General features: G+C 37.7%; 1 protein-coding gene across 1 annotated transcript in view; it reads right to left on the bottom strand.

Moving 5' to 3' along the window:
• Positions 1–1,124: 1,124 nt before the first annotated feature.
• LOC131154103 (phosphoenolpyruvate carboxylase 4) overlaps positions 1,125–15,980 on the bottom strand; it is a 48,487-nt gene continuing 33,631 nt past the window's right edge. The window contains exons 11-20 of the mRNA XM_058106620.1: positions 11,128–11,201; positions 10,718–10,999; positions 6,780–6,905; positions 6,589–6,690; positions 6,372–6,518; positions 5,068–5,166; positions 4,823–4,911; positions 3,850–3,976; positions 3,559–3,765; positions 1,125–2,233 (exon numbers count right to left, since the gene is read on the bottom strand). Of these exons, the coding sequence (XP_057962603.1) occupies positions 1,412–2,233; positions 3,559–3,765; positions 3,850–3,976; positions 4,823–4,911; positions 5,068–5,166; positions 6,372–6,518; positions 6,589–6,690; positions 6,780–6,905; positions 10,718–10,999; positions 11,128–11,201 (2,075 nt within the window). The 3' untranslated portion in view covers positions 1,125–1,411. The remainder of the gene's footprint in view (positions 2,234–3,558; positions 3,766–3,849; positions 3,977–4,822; positions 4,912–5,067; positions 5,167–6,371; positions 6,519–6,588; positions 6,691–6,779; positions 6,906–10,717; positions 11,000–11,127; positions 11,202–15,980) is intronic.

Here is a 15,980-nt window from a genome sequence, read left to right as displayed (position 1 = left end):
TGGCTTGTAGTTTTGTAATTTTTGACAGTGATACCAAATAGCCACTCACTTTTTCATGTTTGTTATGAAGGAAATTAAGATATATATATATCTGTGTGTGTGTGTGTATTTAATAAATTAATAAAATAAAATTTTTGATTTTACACGATTAGCATTTTATTTTTTAAATTTTTTTATATATTACTTTTGATGGGAAAATAATATATATATTCAATTTAACATGATTTAACATTTGCTTTTATAAAAAAAATTATTATTATACTATAAGAATTTTGATTTTTTTTCATAATATTTTGGCATAGAAAGAAAATACAATAAAAAGTAATTTTTTTTACTTCTCTTTTTTCCAAAAAATAAAAAAAAATCGATCTAAATGTAGACTCAATATTCATAGAACTTTGAGAAATTATTGAAACATTAAGATAAACGCCTCTTGATAAAACCTCTTTCGTCTTTATGGATTGAAGGCCAAGCCTAAGGCAAAATAATGGGGTGAATATGAAATCTCCAATTCTCATACTCTGACCACAAGGGTGTCAAAAGCTCAGAAGGTTTGTCGTTAGTCAAAAATAAAAATAATAATAAAGGAGGAGGTTTCCAAGGGAAAGGGAATCTCATGGGATTAGGAAATGAAATATGCTATATAGACGAGGTAATCTTGGATTTTCAAAAATACAACCGACACTTTGTTGATTCATGCTGCATTGGGAATCAGAAACTCGCACATTTAAATTGGAATAAACCATAAACCAATCATAAGAACGAAGCTGATGATGATTCCGCAAACCAAGCATCATAATATATAGCTGGGGTTGCAAAAGAAAAAGAACAGTTCTAGATACACACCATTTCTACAGCCTGTATCAAAGGAATTTGCCAGTCAGGGACGAGCAAAAGATAGTGCCTCCGAATGATTATATGCTTGGTGGTTAGGAGGACAACCCATGAACAAGAAAATACGAATCCATTTTTTCAAAAAAATAATTTCCAGCAGCATAACTTGAAATGGCAGAAGTCTAATCCCATTTTCAGTCGGTTAATCATTACCTTCGTGCCAAACACCACGACTCAAAATTCAAAAGCACGCACATTTTCTGTTGACAGCACTACCTAAGAATCAGCCATTGTACAACGTAAACTTATCCCATTAAAGATCATGCCAAGAATTCATGAACAGAGAAACATCATTACAATAACCCAAATGTTTCCACCATGGCAGTGACCGAAATCCCACTCAGTATATGTCATCGGTAGTATGTTTATCAACAAAACCTGATACTAAATACAGGCAGCACTAACCTATAATTGACCATCAAATGGTGGCCTCTTTAAAGAACCTATAAGGAAAAAAAAATGCAACTTGTAGTTCGATGAGTTGTTCCTCTTAATCAACCTCCAAATATTTTTTCACTTAACCAGTGTTCCTCATCCCAGCAGCTATTCCATTTATGCTGATAAGCAAAGCATCTCTAAGTTTATGATTATCATCATCGCGTCTCAACCTCCGCAGTATTTCCACCTGCAACATGTTAATTGGATTGAGATACGGGAGCCTGCTCTCAATCAGTCTTCTCAGGCTTCGATTGTTTGCTGATAATTTCTCATGTCCACTAACCACCAATACATATTTCTCAGTTGTCAAGAGCTCCCTTCTTAGTTCTGCACCAAGCTCTCGCCTACTCTCTGAGACGAGCACTTCATCGTAATGCTTGGCTATGGGGATGTCTGCCTTACCCAAAACCATCTCTATGAGATCAATGGTAGACTGAAAGAAAGGCCACTCTTTATACATTGCTTGCAAGTCTTCCTTATGTCCCTCACAAACACCCTTCAAACCTGCTCCCACTCCAAGCCAAGCTGGAAGAACAAATCTGGTTTGGGTCCATGCAAAAACCCATGGAATTGCCCGAAGATGTCCAATTCCAGTTGAGCTCTTTCTTCTAGTGGGGCGACTTCCAATATTGAGGAAGCCAAGCTCAGCCTGTGGGGTAGCTTCATGGAAGTAGGCAAGAAATTCTGGGTTTTCATAGACAGTGCTGCGGTAATTGTTGCAACTGATTTTCGAGATCTCCTCCATCAGATTACGCCATTTTTCTTCTCTAGGAGGTAGTGGAGGGCGTAGGGTTGCAAGCAGCACAGCTGTTGTATATATTTCTAGCTGCCTAATTGCTGTCTGTGGCAGCCCGAACTTGGCCTGCACCATCTCTCCTTGCTCAGTTGACCGGAGGGTACCCTGGTGATCCAAAAATGAAAATCCATGGTCATTATAAAATGCTAGCTAAAAAAGATCATTGCCAACCATGTTACAAACGGCTATTTAGCTGTTACGCAAAGGCCCCTCTTAGCAAAAAACCTTATACCAACAAATACCAAAACTCATGTATAACATTTTTTTGTTTTGGAAAAAATTGCTCAAGCCTAAGGAACTTACAAACATCATATAAACTAATTAACTCAAAAAGAACTGTAAAGGAGACATGGGGATTTTTTTTTGAAATTTGTGATATTTGGTTCTATATTCAAAAGTACTTACATTTTCATGTTTTTAATTAATTGAATAGATGGGCAATTTATTGAATTTTTTTATTATTGGTCTATTTTATTTTATTTTTGACACTAATTGCATTTAGTTATGTTATAGAAGTATTAGAACCTTCAATACTTGCACAAAATTATTTACTTCTATTCTATTGATAATCTAGGGGATTGGTAATTCTTTATTTTTTTTCCTTTTTACATTAACTTTTTGTATGACAAACTAATATATAATTATTTGCTATTCTATTTTCTTTTTTGATGGATAACTACTTATGGTCCATTAAAAAAAAATTAGTAGGTACAAGACATGTCACAAATAGACTTTTCCACCACATGCACATGGAAAATATATATATATATAAATCATAATCTTTCTTAAGCTTGCAAAATGCAATTTTGTCCAAAAATTTAATAATCATATACATCCTATGCACATGATGTTAATCCATAAGATATAATGGTTTTCGTTAGTAGAAGGGGTCTTTTTCTACTAAATAGATAGTTTAGGAGTTTTAGTTTGAAGTATGCTGCAGTTGCCCATAACAAAAAAGCAAGGGTATAAACTTTGGGGTAGCTTAAACTTAAAGTCACCTGGAATGAATGGATGGTAGAGGACAAAGAAAACTTAAAAACCTAATAATGAACATTGTTTGGCTTAAATGTCCAGTCTTCAACAACTTAGGAAACAGAAATGAATTCATTGAAGTTGACAAAGGTGATGTGAGATCAAAACTTAAATTATACGGTCGTGAAAAATCTTATTTTGCACACAATTTCCAGTCCAAAGATCATGGGCCATACAATTTTTCATCAAAGAAAAATAAACTGACCTGCGTACCTTTAAAGTAGCCAAGGGATGAGAAGTTTACAAGAAAAAATTATCAGAAAAATGAGGATAGACTACAAATTGTTATTTTTTTCATTCACAAAGACAATCAAGATATCCCTAACTGTGATATTGATGATAAAACACATGAACTTGTTCAAAGTATCGAGAATAGAAAGAAATAGGTAACTCACCATCACAGAACCAGGTGGCTGGGACTGAATGGCGAGATATGTAGGACCACCACCACGACCAATACTCCCTCCACGTCCATGGAATAGAGTAACCTTAATGCCATACTCATTGCATGCAGCTACAACATCCTCTTGGGCTTTGTATAGTTCCCAAGCAGCAGTAAAGCGGCCCGCATCCTTACCAGAGTCGGAATATCCAACCATAACCTGTCCATAGTACTCCATAAGCTCCACAAGCCTCACAAAATCCATAATAAATTGATATAGAAATGCATTTTTCCCAATAAATACCTCTTGGTGCCCATTATGGTTCTTTATGACATGCTCTCGGTACCAATCAATTGATAATAATTTTCTGATTACTGCACCAGCTCCCCTCAAATCCTTCACTGTTTCAAACAAGGGAACCACTCGCAGCCTATTCCAAGAGAAATGTAAATCTAGTGAGAATGCAAGCAACTTAAACATGTGTGGGTTTCATGGTCATCCAAAATTTTAACTCAGATATACCATGAAAAAGATCAACTTTATACAGTGCTTCATTCGATAAATTTGACAGATTATTGTGGCACAAAATGATAGATTCCAAGTTGAGTGAGTTCTTTATCACAACAAATTGCTTTCCAATAGACAGTCATTATTATCCAGAGCACAAAGAGGTGGAAGCATTAATCACCATGCAATCCCAATCAACCATTTAATGCACAAAAACAGACGGTACAAACCAACAATTGAATGCAATGCAGCAGTAATCATAAAAAAAAATTACAGTGCAGTCATTAAAAGAAATTGAGTGCTGTTAGGGTACCATAGAGAAATTAAATGTGACATTTTTCTATTAATAACATTTGAGTGCATACCTTCATCCTTGAGAACAGAGCCTCTGACCATTTTGTCTTTCATAGAATTTGAAGAAATAGGGCCATTAAACAATACAAGAATGCACAATTGGATACACAAATTTGTGCATTCATGTATGAATGTTTATTTGGATGGACTAAATGAAAATCACCAAAAAATCATAATAAAAATAAACATGGCATAATCCCCTTGTCTGAAATAATGATCAAAATATATCACACACACTCTACAAGTCACACCCATTTCAAATGCTATGAAAATCAAAATTATTCATTTTGATTTCCAGTTTTGGGAAAATGGATTGATTTGTTTTTCCATGTTTCATCACTATTCCACAGAAAAAAAATTAAACAGTTAGCGTTGACCGTGATAGAGTCATATGTAGAGAAGGGAGCACAATTACGTTCCACCAGGACATGGCCTGCCTAGTTCCCCACTGACAGCAAGTCGAGCATCTTTCTGTAAAAGCTCCACAGCAAGGACATCACTTGCCTGCCGATTAGCAAGGAAAGGGCAATGTTATCATTGAGACACACTAGTAGATAAAACATATCAGCTGCCCTAAAAAATACAACCGCACAAACTAAACTTTTAATAGCACAGGTTTAGTAAGAAAATATGTAAGTCTATATTTATGAAAAATCATACATTTGAGGCCATAGAAATCACATATGCTCCAAGTGAATCACTCCCCAGCTCAGCAGCAACACGAAAAGTGTCCAATACTTCTTTAACATCAGGCGCAACCTAAAATATGCCCAGTTAAGGAGAGACAAAAATTCAGTGAACAGATTAAGAGAACAAATTAAATTCATAATATGTCAACCACCGTTTGTCACACTATTTAGTCAAGCATTTCCAGGATAAACTAGGGTATTTTCACTCTAAAAATTCATAAAAATGCAGCTAAACAGCTCATCTATTCACTGCTCAATGTATAAAATATTTTCTTAATAATTAGTAGATAGCATAGCTATATTAGCACTCGTAAAAAAATTCCCTAAAACCTCATATCAAAGTAAAATCTATATGACCACCATTCCCACAACCACCAAGCCTATGTCCTACTTGATGAGGTCAGCCATATGAACCTTTTTCCAGCACTCTACATGATCCCCGGCAATATAGTTAGAGAGTTTGAGTATAGTCAAATCTTTAGTCACTACAACAGTCCAAATTATTCTAAGTCTCTCATAGCATCCACAAAATTACCAAGGAAAGATTATGAAGCATCAAAAGCGGGTGTAACATTAAATTACCAGAGAAATCAGAGAAGAATGCCCAAGCATCACTGCGCAATTTTAACACAATGTGAAAGGAGACCATACAGTGGATTTACACATAATTATTTTGGGCCAAGAGAGAGAGAGAGATTGCAATGAATTGCAACTCATCTTCCATGGATAATAAATTGTATATTCTTATTCTTATGTAACAGTAGCCTATGTTTTTCACACACATCGCTCACGCGAAACTTCAAAGGAAAATATATATACTAAACCATCTTCCAAAAGAAGTATTATTAAGGTGAGACAGAAACAACACGAAGGTGTGAGATAAAAAAGATATTCAGTGAGGAAAGGCATATGCTTCAAGGTCTGCAGCACAAATATTGGAAACTTTTCAATTTAATTATGTTTTCTCTATAAGAGAGAGAGAGAGAGAGAGAGAGAGAGAGAGAGAGTACATATGTGCAAATAAAATAGAGAGAAACATGGCATCGCTTAATTTGCAGTGAAATAACATGTAAAACCTCAAAATGCAAAAATTAATATCGATCTTATAAGAAAGTTGTAAAAGTATCAATTCCAATATTCTACCACCACTATCATAAAGTTCATTTCAAAAAGGGGCAAATTAAATAAATGGTCCTTTAGTGTAAAAAATTTACAGAGCTGAATTCCCAAATTGAGGGTGAGTTATATGCAGTCAAATGACTCAAAGCACCTCACCTCTATAGTTGGAGGAACTAGAGGCCTCTTTCCCTTGAGTTCTCTTGTAAGAAATTCTAATCTCTTCTCTTCATCCCACTCACTGTAAATGCCCATATCCAAGTATCTAGTGATGGCATCCAGTGCTTCGGCATGTCTACAGGACTCCTGGTACATTGCAAAAGTAGTCAGAATAAATCATCTGAGCAAGTTGCAGCTTATTAAAAGCAAACTATACCTGACGCAAGTCAAGCTTCATCAATACCATCCCAAAGGTGGCTACTCTTCGGATCAGGTCAGCTAGCCGACCATCAGCTAGAACTCCAGATCCACATGATTGCTGCAAGCATTTGAAACTCGTATATCAGAACAAACGAAATCAACATGAGAACTTACATGTGAGAGATGGGATTGAAGATAAATAAATACCAGAGATTCATAGCATAAAAGCAGTGGTTCCAGAAGCTCATCCGATGTTTCATAATAATCCCAAGGATCATGATCACAAGGAAGATCCTCAAGAAGGAGCTCTAGTCGTCTTCTTGTCTTCATAAGCTGAAAGTGACAGGATACAAACAGACATGTACTCTTTCATAATGATTATACAGTTCTACTAATTCAAACAGAAGCTTTCTCCAGTGTAGAAGCACTAACAGCTACAACCGCAAAGCCAAGGAAATTAAGGCATTGGAAATGAATTCCAATATTCACAAAGTGGCAACTAAATCACGTTTTAAAAAATTAAATGTATCCTAGCACACTTCAGATCCTGTTCCCAGTACAGAGTGGCTACTATCTAAATACCATTGTACATTTGCAGATAAGGCCACAATAGTGAGCCCTTGTTCTTGATGCTTCACTAACTTCTTATCTATTTGAATAAAGTTTAGATGCGTTACTAATTTATCACCTATTCATATTCTTCAGATATGATAAAGGTTTAAAAATGTCTTTCTCTGATCTCTGTTGCCCAATATTATGCTCAAATATAGCGTTGGCACCAAAATACGTATATATATATATACCAAAGACAACAGTCCATAATTGCTATAGCTTCCTAGTTCCTATACATGGGCTAGTCAATGGAAGGCCTTACTAAGAAAGGATGAACTTCAATAGTTGGCAATGAGTGGATGCTGGGCTGCTAAAACCTTTCTTGGAAGACAATGCTGTAGTTGCCAAAAGGAGCGTAGGCAGAAACAAAGCTCCTAGCCTCCTAGTCCAGACAGTTCTACAATGGATTTCTTTCTGGAGAACAGGGAGCTTGTGAAAGCAGATGCAATGAAGATTTTTGAGTTACATGAAGTGGGAAGAGATCGTCAAAAGCTGAAGTTCTAGCATTGCAGTATTTATTCCTAGGAAGAGTGGAGTTAAAAACATCGAAAATTCCAGACCCAATGGGTACAGTGGAAGCATCAATAGACTTATTTCTAAAGCATTAGCTCAAAGGTTGAAGACAGTCGTTGACCAAGTTGTGGGGCCATATCAGAACACTCATGCTGGAGGGAAGACATACCCTGGATGCTGTCCTGATCATTAATGACATTGTGGATCATAACATTAAAGAGCAGAGATCAGGACCAACACATAAACTACGCATGAAGAAGGCTTAAAGTAAACATGGTCTTAATCCAACTAAGTGGGAAGTTAGATGGAGTGTTTGTGCTATTCATGGCAGTCCTTGGAATTTGTCTTCACGTATCACGCTTACTTTTTTCCTCTTACTTGCTACAAGGTTGGTATATTGTAACACTATTCACTTCCAAAAGGATCCCCCGGTTGGTGACACTTCATTATGTCTTGGCTCCTTGTCCTTTTAGACTATTCTTCTCATGATATTCTTGACTGCTTCTTTCTACTCATTGTAGGGTGATTCTCTTTCATGGGATTTCTATTTCTTTGAGAATCTTAATGAAAGAGAAGTTGATGAGGTTGCCAATTTAATGACAAATCTTGATTCCTTTCCTCCCTATTTGAGGTATGATACCTGTGTTTGGTTTGGGGACAGCTTGTCTTCTAAATCTTTACTATTGTATTTATCGAAATCACCTACCCCCTTCCCTTGTCCAACTGGAGAATGCAATTTGAACGGCCAAGGTTCCTTCTAAGATTAAGAAATTTAACTGGAGTTTGGTTCTTAATAGGATCAATACTAAATTACCAATGACTTATTGTAGGTGAGGAGACCTAACAAAACCTTTAGTACATGTGCCTAGCTTTTAACAAGACTAGTGAGCACCTACTCCTTCATTGGCAGAAAGCTAGTCAGCTTTCGAGCAAGTTCTTTTCCTTGTCTAATGAGGCTCGAGTGGCAAGGCAATCAATGCCTTTATGTCGAAGTTTTTGGGTTAGTAAATGCAGAAAAGGGAGAATTTTGTGGGATATACCTTGTATTCTATACTTTGAATCATGTGGATAGAAAGGAACAACAGGATTTTCAAAGATCAAGTAACACCTATCTGTCATGAGATAGAATTATCTTCTCAGGCACTTATTCCAGGATGTTTTGCGGTTGGCTGACTTGCAAGGGTATTGAGGGGCTTCCCTCCTGCTATGGTTATTTTACTTGCATTTTTTGGAGAAAATCTTGTTCTATGGCTACTGTAACGTTCCTTTCCTTCTAAATGAAATTTCATTTTTCCCAATTTCAACAAGATATGGAGAAGGGTTATGATCACTTTTATCCATATTTCTTGATCTACATATTGAAAAGGATGAGTTTTCACAAGATGCTGTGGAAAAGGATAGAAGGATGCATCTCAGCTCCATTGTTCTCTGTCTTCATACACAAGTGCCCTCTAGTTAGTCATCTCTTAGAGGAGGAGAACCCATATCTCTTTTGCTTATTTTGGTTAAGTCCGTCCTCAGTAAATAGTACCATAGAAAGTATTGGGAAGAAACTTGCTAGGTGGAAGAGAAACTACCTTACCAGGGGGAAGATTGATGCTCACTGGAAGTGTCTCAAATAATTTTCTTGTGTACTTCGCATATCTCTCATACCCTAGCTTGGAGCAAGGAAAGAATGTAAACAAGATGCTCATGTGAGGAAGAAGTTCAAATATTGCTCGTTTTAGTGGTGAGTGACAAGACAAACTCTAAATTAGGAGGGTTATCAAATCATTAATTTGTTTCAATAAATCCATCCTTGCTAAGGTGGAAAGAAACCATTTTTTTGCAGAATGGTGGTACCTATAAAATTTGGTCTGGACTGTACATGTCAATAACAAAGAACGATAAAGAACCACAATGTGGAACGTGCAAGTGGATTAGAAGACGGTAGAACAAGTTTTTTATGCATGCGCATTTAGAGGTGAAGAAAGCAAGGCTATTCATTTCTAGCATGAGACGTGATGTGGGAGAGTTCTCTTTGAACGAACATTTACTCAACTTGAAGAATGCCTACCCCCTCCTTTGGTTAAATAGAAATGAAGGGAGAAGGAAAAAAAAAAAAAAAAACTCAGTCATAGGATATGAGTGAAGAAAAGAAAGTGATTCCTCTGCACTCATGGCTCGATGTAAGAGAAAGTATAGAGAAACCGAGGGTAGAAGAAAACGAAAGCCAACTATTAGTTAGAATAGTAACCCACATGACCATTTCTAAAAATTGTTTGTGTGTTTCAGTTTTCTTGAGTAGTTTCTGCCCATTTTTCTCCAAATCTATCTAATTTAGGAAGGAAAATATGGCCCTTCTTACTCCCTTTGTTCTCTCCACTTCCCTGCACTTCTTTTCTCTTCTCTCCGCTTTATGCCAACCAAATGAGAAAAAAGTGCAGAGAAAACTATTTCTTTTTTCTTCTCTTCTCTCCACTTCTTCCCAGCCAATCAAACTTTTAGTCAGGCCTACTACTGAACAAAAAACAAAACAAAAAATACAAAACAAAACAAAAATGCAGAAGTTAGCTTCTTGAGCCAATCATGTAGTCACATATTACAAGATTTTAAATCCCAACTACGACCTCCTTATGGGAGATAACAGAGGAACTTTATAGTGAGACCCTACAGCTTGGAGCCACCATCACCATTAGGCTGTTATATGCAGCTGTTACACCATTTCATAGTCATTTCCTGAACTGCACCATTGTTCTTCCAATTATTAAATCATTACAAAATGTTGTAAATGTTTCTTCCAAAAAAAGTTTCTTAGAAATATTTTTCACAAGAACATAGCTTTTCAATAAAATAGAACCAACAAAAAGTCAAGACATCAACCAAGATGGACATGGGAAGGTTGCCCCTACTGTGTCGTGCTTTTCCAGGCAATGCTCTTGTTTGTCCAACAAAGCATACTTAAATTCATAACAGCAGATACACCATCTAATGGTATTAGATATTTATCAACATGGATGCTGCTTGATGAAAAGTTTTACCTTGTCTTTTACATTCCCAAGAAAAATTCTGTAAGGAGCGATTCCAGCACGTTGAGGCTGGCTTGGCTCCAGAAGCTTCTGGAAGCTGGACCTTCCTATCTTAGATTCTGCAAATAGTTTCCTCTGAGCAAGAAGTTGACTAGAGTTGAATGCAGGAGCCCTTGGGGCTGTAGCAGACTGAAAATTGCTGGAATTAGCTACACTTCCATTTGCAAAAGTGTTTCGCACATTTTGACTGGAATCCACGAATGAAGAATTTGAACTTGAAGAACTGTGACCATCCTAAGAATTGTCAAGAAAGCTACACAAATTATTTTCACATATTGCAAGTGGAAACAGAATTAAGAACCATCTAGATGATAAAAACAAATGCCAAAAAAAAATATTATCACTCCTAAAACTTCTTTCACCTGACGATTCAAAGGCATGTAATCAGTCCCAGGTAATTCTAGCTTTGGATATGGAGATTCTCCTTCACTGCAATCTGCATGAAAATATAAATTTGCCAAGGAAATGTCAATCATGCTTCATATTGCTCAGACATCACATAGCATGCTAAATCGAACAAACATTTAACCAAATCATAATCTGGAGTTGTGAAAATTTGACTAATTTGAGAGAAGACACTGCAGAAGACATATCTAACAAGAGCAACTGGGTGTTATTTGAGCTGTCTGAGGCTCTGAGTGGCTGTGCTTTAATTAGCAATAATGAACTTTTAGTTTAGAAATTCAATTCCAGGCTTTCCAGCCTTAAACAGAATCATACAATATCTAAAATGCTGCTAGAGCTAAGTTTGTCTTTTTTTTATTAGAAAATAATAATGACATTTTGAAATGTCAAGAGTTCCAAATAGTAAAAAAGAGCACTATAGTCTCAGAATTTAGCAAACATCACCAAGCATTATTCAAAGGTCATCAGTGGTGGAGAGAAATGTGGATAGTAGCATAAGTTCACCAAGAGAAAATCAGCCCAGACCCTGGCAAAGGAAATTACAACAACAACCAAGCTCTAGTCCCACTAGGTGGGGTGTCCTACATGAATCCTCTTCCATTATTCCATACAATCTAAGGCAATAAGCTACAACGCTGGAGTGCTGTCAAATCCCAACTCACCAGCTCAGTCCAACTTATTCTAGGTCTACCCCTTGCCCTCCTACTATGACTAACATTAAGTAGCCTGCTCCGCATCACTAAAGCATTTTTTGTCCTATATTGCAAGTACATCACTAGCCAATAAAATTGAAGGCGAGAAGGGGAAAATAAATAAATAAATAAACTTAACATCAATTTTACATCCCATCATTGCTTCCCTTTGTAAACGTGAATGGAGGTACCCTTCTCACTAGTCAACCTAAGCAGGAGATTCCACTTGACCTCTCCTCTTCTCCCACTCGAGCAGTCCTCTCCTTGTCTTTTCACCGTAAGCCCAACTTCACATCCCCTCTACTTCTTTCTCCTGCTCAACCCTTCTTCTTCTTCTCTCTTCCTCAGCCCTCTTCGTTGTTGTTTGTCACGTACTTGGCAGTCTTTTCCGACAGTTTCCTCGGCTTTTCTCTCTGTTTTTTTGGTGTGCGCAAGCTTCCTCCAGTTTGAAGCTGCCCTCTATTTGTTGGCTATAAGGCCATATCCACTCAAAGGATTGGCTATGGTTTTCTTCTCTTGTGGACCTTACACTCTCTCGAAGGATTGGCTCTGTTTGTTTGTTGACTGCCTCTGATGAGATGTCGATGGATGTGAAACGTAATGTGGTGGTCAAAAAGAAAGTCCTTCAACCTGGTCATTTAATGGGGAAGTTCTGACTTCCTTAGAATCACTAAATACCTCAGGGTAAGAAGGATCTCCATCTTCTGAGAGATGGAGGAGTTCAGATGGCTCCTTGAATCTTGGGAGGACTTCTGGCCTTTGAAAAAATATATACCCCAGGCAACTTCATGGTTTCGTATAACAAGGAACAAAGACAAAACCCTTACTTTGCAGTTGAACTCAACAAATTTGGGAACTACCTCACCCTTATGGAGATCAACAGCGATGGTTGGAGAATCCTTGCATTTTTGTAGGGGTATGAATCTAAGGGCTGGATGAGGATCACCTCCTCTGCAACCGAGCAGGGCTGCTGACTTTTCCTCTCACCACGAAAGGTATAACATCTTCAGTCATTTAGCAGTTGTAGAAGAAGCCCACGGCTTCCCCAATGGAAATGAACCCATTCCTTAAGCAATCAGCTCTCTTGTGCCCTTGTCCTCATTATGGCAAGCCTTTGATTCTATTGCTGAGTGGTGACTTGACACCCAACTCACAGGTGGTGGTGAAGACAAGTGGTCTTGTACGCTCCTTCACAAAATGTTGTGGGGGAGAAGTAAAGTGCTGCAGATGGTTTATTTGATTTCCCTAAGCAGATTAAAGGCAAGCCCAAAACTTTTGACTTATTTGAGGATTCCGGAGTGGGTCTTAACTTGAGCTTTGGATATACAAATACAGGGATTTTTTTCGGCCTAGCAATCTCAATAGACAACTCGAAGCCCCAACCTAGCTCTTTTTCTCCCTTTAAGCTTCATGACGGTCCTTCTGAAGCTGCTAAAAAAATAGTCCACTTTGGGAAGGTTGTCCCCCTTCAAAATCACTCCTTACAGGCAGCTGCAACTCAAGAGGAGGCAGTTCTTGAGCAGGAACCCCCTAAATCTCAAAAACTGATGCTAAAAGATTAGCCCTTGTTCCAGCCCCAACCATTGGATATGATCATATGATACTTTGTGCGTCAATTCCAAGTTTTAGGATTTGATTGATAAGTCCAACTTCGATAATTTGAATGATTTGGATTCAAAAAACACTCACTTCAAAACTCAAGCAACAATTTGTATTCTTCGGAAGTTGAAATTGGTAAGCAAAACCATAGGTGTGTACTTCGTATGTCTTGAAGGCAAAGCCTTGCAATTGTTTAAGGATATTGAAAGAAATAGAAGAGTGGAGATGGGAAGTAATCTCAAAAAACCATCAGGCGGAATCAAAAATTTGGTGTCTAAAGCACTTGGAATGCACAGTGAACTATGGGAAAATGGTAGGATGCTCAAAAATGACGGAATTACGCAGCAGCCAAATCCCTTGTGCTAAATCATGTAAAGTAAAATCACTTCCTAGAATGGGAGGGGTCTTAGCAAAAACCCAAGAGTGTAATTAAGTCCTTTCTTAAGGATTGGAGGGGCGATGTGGTGTTCTTGCAAGAAACTAAGGTGGAAACAAGGAGCAGCTCTTGATTAGAGACCCTTGGGGACACAATGCTTGTGACTGGATATCCCTTGGAGTAGTAGGGCACCTCAAGGGTCATTCTTGTCTTGCTGGAGCCTAGTGTCATGGAATTGCTGGACCACTCCATTAATTTCTTCTCAGTCTGCTATTTGTTCAAAAACATGAATGATAACTTTCAGTGGATTTTCAAAGGGTTTACAGCCTAGGTGAAGTATCCTCCAGATCTCTTTTTTGGAATGAGCTCTTCGAGATTATGTGTAGATGGATGCTACTTGGATTATTGAAGGTGATTTCAACATGATTGTTTATCTAGACGAAAGAAGTGAGGACAGCCATTAGACCAGTTGCATGAGAGAATTCCATGACTTTATCAACTTGAATGCCCTCATTGATCTCCCTCTCATTGGTGGCAATTTCACTTGGTCCAACTCTAGGCAGCCACCTTCCTTTTTCAAGGATCAGTAGGTTCCTAAGTTCGCTTGACTTGGAACTTCACTTTCCTTGTGTGATTCAGAGTCTACTTCCTAGGCCCATCTCAGATAACTTCATCATCACCCTTGGAACTTGGGGAGTCAAATGGAGGTCAACCCCCTTTCGCTTTAAGAATATGTGGTTAAAGCATGACGGTTTCGGGGAGTTAGTAAAAACTTGGTGGTCCTCTATTCAGGTCACGGGGAAGGCCAATTTTGTGCTTGTCTCAAAATTGAAAGGATTAAAAGAAAATTTAGAGATATGGAACAGAAATAACTTTGGAATTGTCCAAGCAATAAAGATAATCATCCTTAACAGCAACAAAAAACTTGATGAGAGCAGGAGATAATCCAGGGTATTGATGATGAACGGAGGGCCAAAAGAGCTATGTTTAAGAAGGAATAGAACGAGGATATTAATCTTGAAAAAATATCTTTGAGGCAGAAATCCAGAGCTTTAAGGCTCAAGAAGGGGGACCATAATACAAAATTCTTTCACAGGATAGCAATCGCTCATCGTAGAGGTAACACCTTATCTAGCATTAAAATTGAGGGAATCACGTTGACTAGGGAAAAGGATTTTTAAAAAGGTACTTGTGATTTAATAAAGACCTTTACACTGAACCTAAGATTCGGAAACCTACGGTGGATAGCATCAATTTTAAATCTCTCAATTCCTACACCGTGGGGTGGCTTAAGAAACCCTTTGATGAAGCAAAAATCCTCCAAGCTATTAAAAATTACAACAAGGATAAAGTGTCTAGACTAGATGGTTTCTCCTTGGATTTCTTTTAAGCTAACTGGAGCCTTCTCAAGCACAACATTTTAAACGTGTTCAAGTAGTCTCATAGATCAAGAAAATTCATCAATTACATCAATACCACCTTTGTCACTCTTGTTCAAAAGAAAGTTGGGGCTGTTAACATCAAGGATTTCCGCCCAATTAGCTTGGTGGGAAACATTTATAAAATCACTGCCAAAGTCCTAGCCGATAGATTCAAGAAAGCAATATTGGAAGTCATTGGTCAATATCAGCATGCTTTTGTGGCTAGAAAATAGATTTTGGATGTCGCACTTGTTGCTAATGAGGTGATGGATGTCCATCTAAAGGAGGGAAAGGGGGAGTACCGTGCAAATTGGATATGGAGAAAGCATTTGATAATGTCAACTAGAACTTCCTTCTTTATCTCCTCAGGAAAATGGGCTTTTGGGAGCTTTGGTGTAGTTGGATTACTCAATGCATCAAAACTACAAGCTTCTCTATGCTCTTAAGTGGCTGCCCTTCTAATTTCTTCCACTCCTCAAGAGGCTTGAGACAAGGAGATCCCTTGTCACATTTTCCATTTATTTTGGTTATGGAGGTTCTTAGCTTCATATTGATGAAACCTATAGAAGAAGGGATCTTTTGAGGTCTCAAGGTGAGCAGAAAAGGAAGGCTTACAAAAGTTTCTCATCTCCTTTTCGCAAATGATACTATCAATTTTACAAAGATGATCCCCTTCATAACCTCAACCTTCGATGCATTTTGTTAGGGTTTGAGGCTATCTC

Source organism: Malania oleifera, chromosome 4, assembly GCF_029873635.1.
Source record: "Malania oleifera isolate guangnan ecotype guangnan chromosome 4, ASM2987363v1, whole genome shotgun sequence".
Lineage (NCBI taxonomy): Eukaryota > Viridiplantae > Streptophyta > Magnoliopsida > Santalales > Ximeniaceae > Malania > Malania oleifera.
The sequence above is the reverse complement of the archived record's forward strand: the minus strand, read 5'-3'. Positions and strand labels throughout refer to the sequence as shown.